Source organism: Argentina anserina, chromosome 1 (genome assembly GCF_933775445.1).
Source record: "Argentina anserina chromosome 1, drPotAnse1.1, whole genome shotgun sequence".
Taxonomy (NCBI): domain Eukaryota; kingdom Viridiplantae; phylum Streptophyta; class Magnoliopsida; order Rosales; family Rosaceae; genus Argentina; species Argentina anserina.
Genome location: NC_065872.1, coordinates 12550496 through 12563102, shown reverse-complemented (window position 1 = coordinate 12563102; position 12607 = coordinate 12550496). Strand labels below are relative to the sequence as shown.

The 12607-nt window shown below is 39.9% G+C and overlaps 1 protein-coding gene and 1 pseudogene across 1 annotated transcript; both read left to right on the top strand.

Moving 5' to 3' along the window:
* Positions 1-210: 210 nt before the first annotated feature.
* Positions 211-5858, top strand: LOC126787656 (2,3-bisphosphoglycerate-dependent phosphoglycerate mutase 1-like; annotated as a pseudogene).
* A 1741-nt stretch (positions 5859-7599) lies between these two features.
* LOC126802016 (aspartic proteinase CDR1-like) lies at positions 7600-10118 on the top strand. Its single transcript, XM_050529535.1, has 3 exons — positions 7600-8085; positions 8130-8157; positions 9240-10118. The coding sequence occupies exons 1-3, from the start codon at positions 7600-7602 to the stop codon at positions 10085-10087; spliced, it is 1362 nt and encodes a 453-aa protein (XP_050385492.1). The 3' UTR covers positions 10088-10118.
* The last annotated feature ends 2489 nt before the right edge of the window (positions 10119-12607 follow it).

The following is a 12607-nucleotide window of genomic DNA, read 5'->3' as shown; positions in this document are numbered from 1 at the left end:
GCTCGACATAGTTTAAAAGTTGACGTTTAAAAAACGTTTTCTGAAAATAGATTTTTCAGACTGGACATTGTTTATAGGCTATAAAGAATGCCCAAACTCTTTTCACAAACCCAAACAGTCGGGCCCAAATTCTTGACCCAAGACCCATTCTCTAAAAGCACACACCTCTCTCTCCATCAGCTCGACAAAGCCACAGAGGTGCACTAGAAAACACAGACCGCTCAGAGCTTATTCGGCACGCCGCACCACCGTCCGGAAAAATATAACCGGCGGACCACCGCCATCTTCTTCCTTTCCTTCTCGTCTTCAATACCCATATCTTGCATGTGAGATTTGAGCCGTGTTTACCCCAATTTGATTCTGAGGCAGTGTTAACAATCAGAGGATTTCCGGCAATACTTGGGCTCCGACATGCTTCTCTGATTTCCTTTCGTTAGTATCTTCATACCCTAGTCAACGAAGCCTTCGATTTCATTGATTTGGAAACTAACCCAACCTTCCTCTGTGTTCTTCACCACCACCATGTCGCCGTCGTCGACTTCAATTAGCTCGGCGAGGTTTAGAAGTCCTTCTCCTATGGGTAATCCTCTGATTCTTGATTTTGTGGATAAAATTGGAACTGTGATTTGGGAATGAGATTCTTTGCTTGAATGGGTATGTATAATCTATTATTTCATTGTGATTTCTTTATGCCGTATACCTGTGTTTGGTTGACTAATCTATAGATTTAATGGAGTTATGGTTGCTTGATTTAGGAATTGAAGCAATAGTGAAGGATCGTATTCTTCTGGTGGGGGCTTATTATTAGGAGATATGGATTGGAAGAAGGAGAATTGGGAATTGGGATATTGAGGCGGAGCTGGGCCGGGGATGTTGTCGTCGGTGATGGTGGTGAGGCTGCAGCGACACTGGAGGGGAGTGCTTGAGAGGACAGGCAGAGATTCAAAATGTCCCAATTCGACTGTCGATCCCCACGCGCAGGGATAACGGCCACATAAGGAAAACAAATTTACTGAACCAATTAGTGACCGCCACGGCACTAATCCCCTGCCGTGACCCTCCACAGCCGTGGAGAGAATAAGTTTCGGTCGAGAGGTGCTTGGGGTTTTCGGGTCTAGATTGTGAAAGTAGAAGCGTGATTCCGAGAGACTTAAAGAAGAAGGTGAATAACAGGATTTCTTTTAATAAATCAAGGTAATGGGTTTGTAGGGCGGCACAAGCACAAACTCTCTCTGGCATCACCTGCCCTCATCCATGTTCGATATTTTTCTGGGTTTTATAGATATGTGTGGTAGAGATTTCAATTTGTAGCATATGGTACAAAGTGTTAATGACTTACAACAAATATATAAACTTGGAATTTGATTTTTGAAGAGCATGCTCTCACGGTTAATGGTTGTTAGTTCTGTGTGCTTGGATTAATATCTATTATACTAGTCCTCAATACCCTTCGATCTCTAACCTAGGGGGCGCACCGCGCATCATATGCCAGTGATAAACCTGTAGGAAGTGGAATCTTATGAGTGCTTTCGCTATTAATTGTTTAGAGAGGAGGATTGGGTCTTGTTTGAGATAGCTGAAGTTCCCTCATATCAGCAAGCATATAGAAACCAAATTGCTTAAGTTCTCTAGAGGAACCAATGGGGTTTGAAGTTTTCTTTTTCTTTGAATCTGGACGTTAACTAGAGGCAAAAGCCTTTCTTATTCCTCTAGTCATGATCTGTGCTGCGCACATGGCCGTGTACCTTCACAGCCGTGCACACAAGACTCCGGGAATTTTAGCCGTGGTTAAAGCCGAAGGAAATATTGACAAAAAAGGAAACTCCGCCACCTCTCTCTCAGTCACTCAGTGTTTGCCCACCACCTCTCTCTCTCTCTCATTCCCACCATTTCATTCTCTCTCTCTCCACCCTCTTGAAGATCAAACTCAACTCCCTAAGTATTCATGTGAGTTCTTGCTCTTTCTTTTTCTACTTTTTGTCCAAGATTGATCCCTTGTTGTTTCTCTTTGGCTTCTTTTATTCTCGTATCAACTTTGTCTCTGTGAACCGCATTTCTGACAATTGGGATCAAAAGATATATGTTGCTCGCTTCTATCTTCAGTTCAGTTAACTGGGTTGTGTGGTGTGGTTAAGTTTAAGAATCCATGGTTGGTAAAGTAGAAAACTTGGCTTTAAATTTGTTAACTTGGCTTACTTATGGGTTGGTTTAGTAATAAAGAAGGGTTCTTTGGGAAGAAAGGTCTTGAGGTAATGTAATGTGAGTTTGGACTATTGTATGACTATGTGGATTTTAAGAAAACACAGTTTGTTTTTGCTGTGCTGTCTCATGTATCAGTGAATGTCTATTTGGCTTGTGTTGCTTCTCAGTTTAGGTTTTTAATTGTGATTTGAATGGTTTTTTGAATTACTTAACAGAATGCTTGCCAAGGCTTTTCACCACCCTTTTGGGATCATTAAGCTCCATGGTTCTGTTAGTGATGCTGGTTCTGCTAGCAGATGTGGGCATTCGTCTTTCAGATTTACCTCCAAGAGTCTTGCGGTCGATGGTGCTTTGGTTAGGAAAGGATATTGTAGCTATAGACAAGGTCAACAGTGTGCAGTTAGTGCATCATCTTCTCAGGCTCAAACTACTTATCCAAGTACATCCAGCTCCCATGGTACCTATCATTGATTTTTTAAGACATCAGAACGTTTTCATTTTGTTTTAACACAAATATACTTGTGATATTTTGGTACTTTCTCTTGATTGTACTTCCCATACTCTTCTTTGTAGTTTAGAGTGCTTTGATATTAATACGTCATGGTGAATCTATGTGGAATGAGAAGAACTTGTTCACTGGCTGTGTTGATGTGCCTTAAACAAAGAGAGGTGGTAAGAGAATTAGCAACATCCCTGTAGATGTGGTTTATACATCTTCCCTGCTTCGTGCACAGATGACAGCCATGCTTACCATGACCCAACACCACTGCAAGAATGTATCTTTGCTAAATTATAAGCTTGTAATTGCAACATATTGATTCTTGAATATTCTAATTAAGTTGTAATAGATAGTTTCCAGTGGATAATTGTTTTACTTGCAGAGGAAAGTAAGCATCATGATATGATAATAACCGGAATATCAATTTTATGGCAAGGTTTATGACTTCAATTTATCCCTATCCCTTAATATGCCTTGACAGCTACCTGAAGCATATTGTTCATAGTCCTTTCTAATTTGATTCATAGACAACATCAAGTTTGGTGGTTCCCTGGCCTTTCCACTGACCTATCAGGTTTATACATCTAACATTGCAGACAGTTGTTTTAGAGGTCAGAAAGTATATTTAAAGGAGTTGAAATGGATTTCAACACTAAGTATGAAGTTATTGACGATATCGGACTTTTACTATCTAATCATATACATTTATCGATCTCAGACCTTTGGTTATGATCATTGGTGATGTGTGCCTAAATGTTCTTACTATGCTTGTATGAACCACTACTAGACATTGTTCTCTGTTGCTATATGCTGTCAGTTACAAACAAGCACTCTATGAACATCCCCAGCAATGGTGACTGGTTGCTGAGCTCGTTGGTTATTCTCTTTATAGTTTGTCCACCATAGATTTAAATAGAAAACATACACTTTAGCTGCTTAAACCATTATGGGCAGCTCGAAAGTCTTGATATTGTGTGTTTAGGGTCAAACAGCTTGGTCCATTTGACTTTAATTAAACTCCTATTCAATAATTTTATTGTGTAGCAAAATGAGAGCTAAGAGAAAGATGTTAAACCAGCTGACTATGAATTAGTGATAATTTTCTAGATTCTAACAGAGATACCTACTCACTCTGACAAATGCGATTGCTTAACAAACACACACAATCAGTTAGTCTGTTACTCAATTTCTAATGTACCATGAAGGGAAGTTATTTATGTCATCCCAATTATGGTTTCAGGTTCAATCATTATATACAGCAAGAATCGGCAGGCAAAGGCATGGAGTGAAATTTACAGCGGAGATACAGAACAACAATCAATTCCAGTTATAAATGCTTGGCAATTGAATGAAAGAATGTAATTTGTTATTTTCCTTGCACATCATTTTTTACATTGAACAAATTTGATCAAGTATTCTGGCTGTTCTCTTCTGCAGGTATGGTGAATTGCAGGGTTCTCAACAAGTTAGAGACAGCTGAAATATATGGAACAGAGCAAGTGCATGAGTGGCGTAGGAGTTACAGTAGTCCTCCTCCCAATGGTGAGAGCTTGGAAATGTGTTCCCATAGAGCTGTAGCTTATTTTAAAGACCATGTAATTAAAATAATGCTAATACACGGCCAATCAATGTTTGGATAAAAATCCTTTCCGGCATCATCCCATTTTGAGGGCTCTACGTACAACAATGTGTTGAACTAATATGGTTTACTATCGGACATGTACATGAAATGTCTATGAGGCGCTGAGTGCCTGTGATGTCTTATGTGTAAGCACTTAACGAGAAGAAATTTCATTGCAGATCCAACCACAACTACAATCTGGAAAGCATGTGATGGTTGCTGCCCATGGGAATTCATTAAGGTCTATAATAATGTATCTTGAGAGACTAACTTCTCAAGAGGTAACAGCCTATATTCTCTAAAAAAACTCCTCATTAGCTGATTAGTACTTCATAATAGCCACCACTAACTCTTAGTACTTCATCGGAAACAGGTTGTTAGTTTGGAGTTGCCAACTGGGCTACCACCTCTTTATATCTATAAGGAGAAGAAATTTATGAGGGGGAGTCCAGTTGGACCCACACAAGCTGGTGTTTATGCTTATACTGAGGTATGGGCTCTCTACAACACCGTTGTTGAAATGCACAAACTTTGGGCCTTCAATATTTTCACTAGCTGTGGTTTCAGATTTATCTGAATACATACTTGGTTAGGGGTGGGTACGGGACGGGATGGGACGAGACGGGGCTCATCCCACGTCCCGTCTTACTCTTTTGAATCGGGACGGGACGAGGGTTTTTAAAAATGCATCCCACTCGGGATTAATCCCGGTTGGGACGGGACGGGATCGGGACGGGACAAATCCCACCTTCTTATCAAGTTAAATAAAAACCTATATTTTTATTTTTTTTTCATAACAAAGTAACATTCAATAATGAAATTTTAATAAAAAAATGCATATTATGTTCAAAATATTATAATTTACTATTATTATTTGAGTTGATATAATTTTGGAGTTATTAAGAACATAAATTAGTTTCATTTTGATACAAATATATAAGAATTTTAAAGTTTTCATTAAAGGTGGGACGGGACGGGACGAAACGGGATAGAAATTATTCGTCCCACGTCTCATCCCACTATTATGAAGCGGGACGAGATCAGGACGGGACGAACATTTTTAGACCTCCGTCCCGTCCCTATGAATTTCGGGACAAGATCGGGACGGGATAGAGATTTCCGTTTTTTATGCCCACCCCTATACTTGGTGAATTGAAAAAAGTAAATGCTTTAGGGAGTAGCTATCTTCCTTACTATGCTTTGGTAGTCCCCGTGAGAAAATTTAGAATGGTTTTGTGCTATATTCTGTGTAAATCATCCCTTCCACCTGTGGCAGCAAATAAAACTTCACGGCATTTGCCTAGCCAGCTCTCATAAGCCTGGTTGAGCTGAGCTCCATGCGACTCTGGCTTGGCTCAGATATTTAATCAATAATTCTATGAAGTAGCTCGGGGGAATCGCAACCCTATGGGCTTAAGAAATGCCAGGGCACTGATATGCCTGCTAATAATCAGACTAATTTTCTTGTCATGCCAAGGCTAGTGACTTTATATTGTGGTGTAAGAATATAATGTGCCTCTGGCTCTCTCTTGTACTTTTTATTGATGTAATACCCCGAAAATTCATATCTAATTTCTAATGAGTTCCCGGATATTATTAAGTTAGTCATTGTCCAATTTTATTAGACGATGATGAAAACGAAAGGGTTCTAAATATTAATTGTTCGGAAACGTTCAATTTGACGAGTCTAAGAGTTGACTTTTGACTCATTGGGTTTCTTGGAAAACTTCTTACATGAAAGTCATAGAGCTCGTCGATACGAATTCGTGGACACGTGGCATGCCTAAATCGGAGTTCGTATAAAGAAATTACGAATCAAAAGGTATTTGGACATTTTTAGAAAATAGTATAAATAGGGGAATTAAAGAGAAAAAATGGAGAAAAATCAGAAATTTCGGATCGGGTATTGTTCATGGGTACTTTTCATACCCGGAAATCCCAGATTTTTCCCTCTTCGAGTGGCTGACTTTGGGCCGTCGGATCTCCGCCGTCCAGCCACCATAGAGCGGTACACCGGTCACGTTTGAAAAGGTCGTTGCGTCCCCTATCGATTAGTGGCAGCGCCACCCGCCATCTCGCCGCCGTTTAGGAGCGGTGAAACCCGGAAGTTCTCCCGAAAAAGTATATTTCGTCGAACTTCAACTTGTCGGATCTCCCTCCTCCGGCAACCAATCGGTACGATTCTTGTTTGATTTTGAATGTCTCATTGCATACTACAAATCGTCCAAAATATTTAACCTCAATCGTTGTGTGCTAGGAAAATCGAAGAAAATAAATCCTTAGTTTTTAAATTGGGGCTTTTCGGTTCTTGTTAAATTGAAGTGTTTAGGTTCAGAATTAGATTTTGTGGTGAACTAGGAAGTTGTTAGGAATTTCATTTAGATTGTAGTGGTGAAATTCGGTGGTCATTGGTGGCGGTCGGCGAACAGTGGCGCCGCATGAACAGTACTGTGAACATTATTCATGAACAATACTCTGTAAATAGTAAAATGTGAAGAATGTTTTAGTAAAACAGTACATTGGAACAGTGGTTAGTAAAACGTGAACATCGTCCTGTGAACAGTGTTCTATGAACAACATTTAGCTGTACTGAAATTGTCACATGATATTTTACGTATAATTTTCTAAGCATTTTATCATGCTATTAGGTGATCGACGAAACGAGTGAGGAAACTAGTGAGTTTTCATGGCTTCAAATTTTAAATTTTTATCATTCGAAATTCGGGGTCGTGACAGTTGGTATCAGAGCGTAAGTTGCGTATTTGGCGATTTATCAATATCATCCAGGAGCGATGGCCCGACTGCAGCAGATTTCCATCACATGCTCTTCGGTATTGATATGTCACTGGGTACGCAAGAGTGTTAGGAGCCACACCTTAAGGTTTGGTCCTCTAAATAGAAGTATTGTGATAATACTTTGATGATTCATCTTCCCTCTAAGTATCTTGGTTAATAGCGGGACACAAGAGTGGAAAGTACCGTATATAATTTTGACTACCTTGCTAGAGTACTGTTTGATACGGGAGCATCACACTTTTTATTGCTAGTTCGGTAGTAGAGGTGTTAGGGTTGATTCCCACATCTCTTAGAAGATCTTTATGTGTCACTTCACTCCTTGGAGTCTCTTGAGTTTGAGACAATCTGCAAGGCTTGCCCTATTGTGATTAGGGGTAGAGAATTCCATGCTTCCTTGATAGTGATTCTGGACCACACCTATGATGTGATCATAAGAATTGATTGGTTGAGGCCACATCATGCTTTGATCGATTGCTTAGTCATGGTAGTGTTTTTCCATAGTCCCGGGGAGCCAGTTTTTCGTTATCGTTGCCTCAAGTCGGATAATGCCACGAGAGCTCCTGTCTTGGCACATGTGGAGTCTGTGGATCAGGAAGTAGCTATCACAGATAGTGTGGTGGTATCCGAGTATAGTGAGATGTTTCAGGAGATACCGAGTTTACCTCCTCGGAGAGTTGTCCATTTATATATTGATGTTGTACCTGGTATAGCACCTGTGTTGAAGGCGCCTTATAGGATGGGGCAGAACAAGCTTAAAGAGTGGAAAGTGAATATAGATGGGCTATTAGACCAAGGGTTCATTAGACCTAATGTCTCACCTTGGGGTGCACTGATGTTGTTCGTGAAAAAGAAAGATGGTTCCCTGCGGTTGTGTGTGGACTATAAGGAATTGAATAAGATGACCATCAAGAATAGATATCTTTTGCCTAGGATTGATGAATTGTTCAATCATCTTAGAAGGGATACGGTATTCTCTAAGATTGATATTAGATCTAGTTACCATCAATTCAGGGTGAAGAAATTACAAGAATGCTAACTGGTTTGAGTAGATAGATTTCCATCGGGCTAGAGACCTATCAAGAAGTCTTGATGGAGAGCGTTGATCCTGCATTAAGGGATATTGAGTGTTCCAATCCTGAGCATTGGATTTTAGTTATGAAACTAATCTAAGTTGAGACCTAATGAGGTTGAAGTATTATTTTCAAGGTAAGGGATGTGAAGACCATATGTTGGAGGTGGTTTAACGAAAATTTTCGTGACAAGCATCTCTAAGATTATTGGTAATGGAGTGGTAGGGTGTGTGATACATCCTTAAAGAGGTGATGCAATTATTGAGTTGAGATTCACATTATGTCGTCGTTGCGTTTCAACTTGTTTTGGTTGGGCCATAGACAATTGATGTTACTCATCGTTCTTGGTTGACCAAGAAATCTAAGGTGTTGGGGAAATTTCATTTATGGCGCCATGATTTAATTATTTGCTAGACGAGCATTTAATTGAGAACGCGGATCTTTGATGAAATTAATCATTTGTCTGGTGTTGAGAATTGGATCGTAGTTATACCACTGATCCAAATGAGACGCAGTGGCGGTGAAGTAATTATATTGAATGTAAGGAATGAGATGACTTTAGCTTAGTGGTGTTTTAATAAATCTTTCGTAACGAGGACTTTCTCACTTTGGTAAAGGAGCGGTTGAGGACCGAATACTTCTTCCAAGTACAAGTGGTGTTTAGTGTTGGAGACTTGGTTTGGCTCAGTTCTCTCCATGCATCATGTCAGTTATTGTTGGATAAGGAGATGTTTAACTTAAGAGTTCAACAATGACTAAATTTTACGATAAGGGAGTGATCCTTAATTGCTACTTGTAGAGCAGTTGCTTTGGCCAAATGCTTTGACAATTGAACATGAGTATTTGGCTTCTCAAAATAATTAGGTGGCCATTAAGGGTTTTTCATGAAAGTAAAGAAAAATTTCTTAGAGTGGTAGTGTATCGATAATTCTGGGTGAGTCTGGAAGTGATGGTGGACCCAACATCATATTTTAAAAATAGTATTCACTGAGATTTGTATAGAGTTATATACTGATCAACCGTTTTCTGATTTCACCTGCTTCATTTGTAGGTGCGGACCGTGGTGACGCTTGTGTGTACAGTTATCGTTATGGAGATCGTTCGTTCACTCGAGGGAGTCTAGCTCAGGAAACCTTCACATTTGGCTCGGCTAACGGTCGTCCTGTTTCCCTTCCAAAAATCATATTCGGTTGTGGACATGAAAACGGTGGCACATTTGATGAGTCCGGCTCCGGCTTAATCGGTCTTGGCGGTGGCCCTCTTTCTTTCATTTCTCAACTAAACGGAGGGAAATTTTCATATTGCTTGGTTCCCACGTCAGCTAGATCCTCCGTTTCAAGCAAGATAAGTTTTGGTACTGACGGAATAGTCTCAGGCAACGGTGCCGTCTCAACTTCTCTGGTTTCCAAGCAACCCGACACATTCTATTACCTTACACTTGAGGCAATTAGCGTCGGTAAAAAGAGGCTATCCTACAAGAGCAGCCAATCCTCTAATAAGGGCGTTGCTGCCAATAAGGGTAACATTATCATCGACTCCGGGACGACGCTGACCTTGCTACCACCTGGGTTCTATGACGATGTCGTCTCGGCTTTGAAAGAGGCGATTAATGCAGAGCATGTTAGTGACCCGAATGGGGTTCTGAGTCTTTGTTTCAGAAGCAAGAGTGATCATGACATCGATGTTCCCGTTATCACACTACATTTTAGTGGTGCTGATGTGAAGTTGAACGCTTTGAACACATTTGCTAGGGTGGAAGATGATATGATCTGCTTTACGATGATTCGGTCTGATGATGTGGCCATCTTGGGAAACCTGGCTCAAATGAACTTCCTGGTGGGTTATGACCTTGAGGAAAGTACTGTGTCCTTCAAGCCAGCTGATTGCACCAAGCATTAGATTCTTCAAGCTTCTGATTTAAATAATTTTTTCTGTTGATGGTAGTAGAATTATTGAATCAAAGTTTCGAAGTGTAATCTGTGATTACAATATCGATCGCTAGCCTTATTGAAGCTTTACCTCAAGATTATGCACAGCCAGGGATATATCTGCACTGTTATCAATTATATCGATAATCGATCACTTCCACAACCACAAGATCGAACTCCAAATGCGAATTGACGTACAATAATCACATCAATATCTTATAAATCAAATTATAAAAGAGAGCGCAATTAAAGATGCATGAGTCGATTCCGATACAACATATATATTTCGTATTGTACATGAAACTCTGTATGAGAATACTATACTGGAGCTGGAGGGGACATTTCTGATTTTGAAATGTCCAAAACACTAATTTGGAAAGATAAATTGCGAAAAAAAAATACGCACCATCATACGTGTATGGTCCTCATTTTAACGTTCATCTGCCCCTAGTATGATAAAAACGAGAGTAATTTGGATAATAACTGTCTTTATTAAATCATATGTAAGTCTATATATAGATATTACATAACTACAATCTCGTAGGATTCAGAGTCTTAATTTATTATAGAGATGTAAATCTATCTCTAACAAGAAACCTAATTAGATTAAAACATACACAAGAGTTGAATAGTGATTCTCCCGTAACACTCCCCCTTGTGTCGCATGCCTAGGTTGCATGACACACAATGTTGCCTCAGTAAAAACTTTGTCAAGCAAAATAAAAACCTCTTGAGTAAAACAAAAGCTTGAACGAAGGAAAAAAAGACACAACGCACCAACTACTAATGATCTTAACATGTGATGTAGACTTTCCCTGAATTCTACCAAACTCTACAGTTCTGATAAACGACACATGCCGATGTTCTTCACATGTTTCACAAAAGTATATTTAGGCAAAGACTTAGTGAACAAATCTACAATATTGGATTCTGAACTCACTCGATTAATCTGAACATTCAAGAAATTTTGATGTTGAACATTGTAGAAGAACTTGGGCGAGATATGGTCGGTGTTGTCTCCCTTGATGAAACCTTACTTAGTCTGCTCTATGCAAGCAGCATTATCTTCATAAATGCACGTAGGTTGATCAGTTGTAGAGACTAATCAACAAGAATCACAAATATGACGAACAAGTGATCGTAGCCAAATACCTTTTTTAACTGCTTCATGGAGAGCAATGATCTCCGCGTGATTCGAAGAAGTAGCAACAAATGATTGCTTAGTGGATCTCCAATATATCGCCGTATTCCCAATAATAAACACATAACCGGTTTGAGAATGAGCTTTGTGAGGGTAAAAGAGGTACCCTACATCAGCATAACAAACTAATACGTTGTTTCAAGTCTCTGCACAGGAAAAATGAGTAGGATAGGACCGCGCCTGCTCGGTGGCATCATGCACGGTCTCCACGCAGTGACGGCCGGTGGCCTCGATGCGGCGTACGGCGGCAAGGCCAAGGTCGGTGATGGCGGTGATGTGAGGAGGTACTGTGGCGGTGTTCTCTCTGCAATAGGGGTAGAACAATTTCATGTTAAGGGAACCTTTCAAGTATCGAAACAAGTGCTTGATACCATTACAATGATGTAGCGTAGGTACAGAGCTAAATCTAGCTAATAAGTTCATTGCGAAAGATACGTCCGGTCTAGTGCATTGAGCAAGATACAATAGTGCCCCAATTGCACTAAGGTATGAAACTTCAGGACCAAGAACCTCTTCATCATCCTCTTTAGGACGGAATGGATCATTCTTGATATCTAGACTCCGAACGACCATGAGAGTAGACAATGGACTGCATAGATCCATATTAAAACGTCGAAGCATTTTCTACATGTAATTCAATTGATGGACAAGGATGTTGTTGGCCTTATGCACAAGTTCAAGGTCGAGACAAAATTTCGTCCTCCCTAGGTCCTTTATCTCAAATTCTGACTTCAAATGAGACACGGTCTCTTCTCATCAAGAGTACCAATTATATTCATATCATCAACGTAAACCGAAATGATGAAGAATCCGGAATTAGTCTTTCATATGAACATGCATGGGCATAATTCATCATTCTTATAACCCTTTCTCACCAAGTATTGATGCAACCGATTGTACCACATTCTTCCAGATTGCTTCAACCCATACAACGAACGAAGTAATCTGACTACATGAGTACTATATGGTCTGGAAGCACTTGATAGAGGTAAAGGTAGTCCTTCTGGAGCTTTCATGAATATCTTTGCGTTAAGATCCTCATAGAGATGAGATGTGACCACATTCATAAGCTACATGTTTAGTCTTTCAGACACTACCAGACTAATGAGTTAACTGAAGGTAATAATGTTCATAACAAGAGAATAAGTCTCCTCATAGTCAATGTCATCTCATTACGCTTACGAACGAAGACCCATTTATGTCCAACAGGTTTGACATCTCTTGGAGTCAATTCAACATTTCCGAAGACTTATCTCTTCTTCAATGAGTCAAGTTCTGTCTGGATTGCTT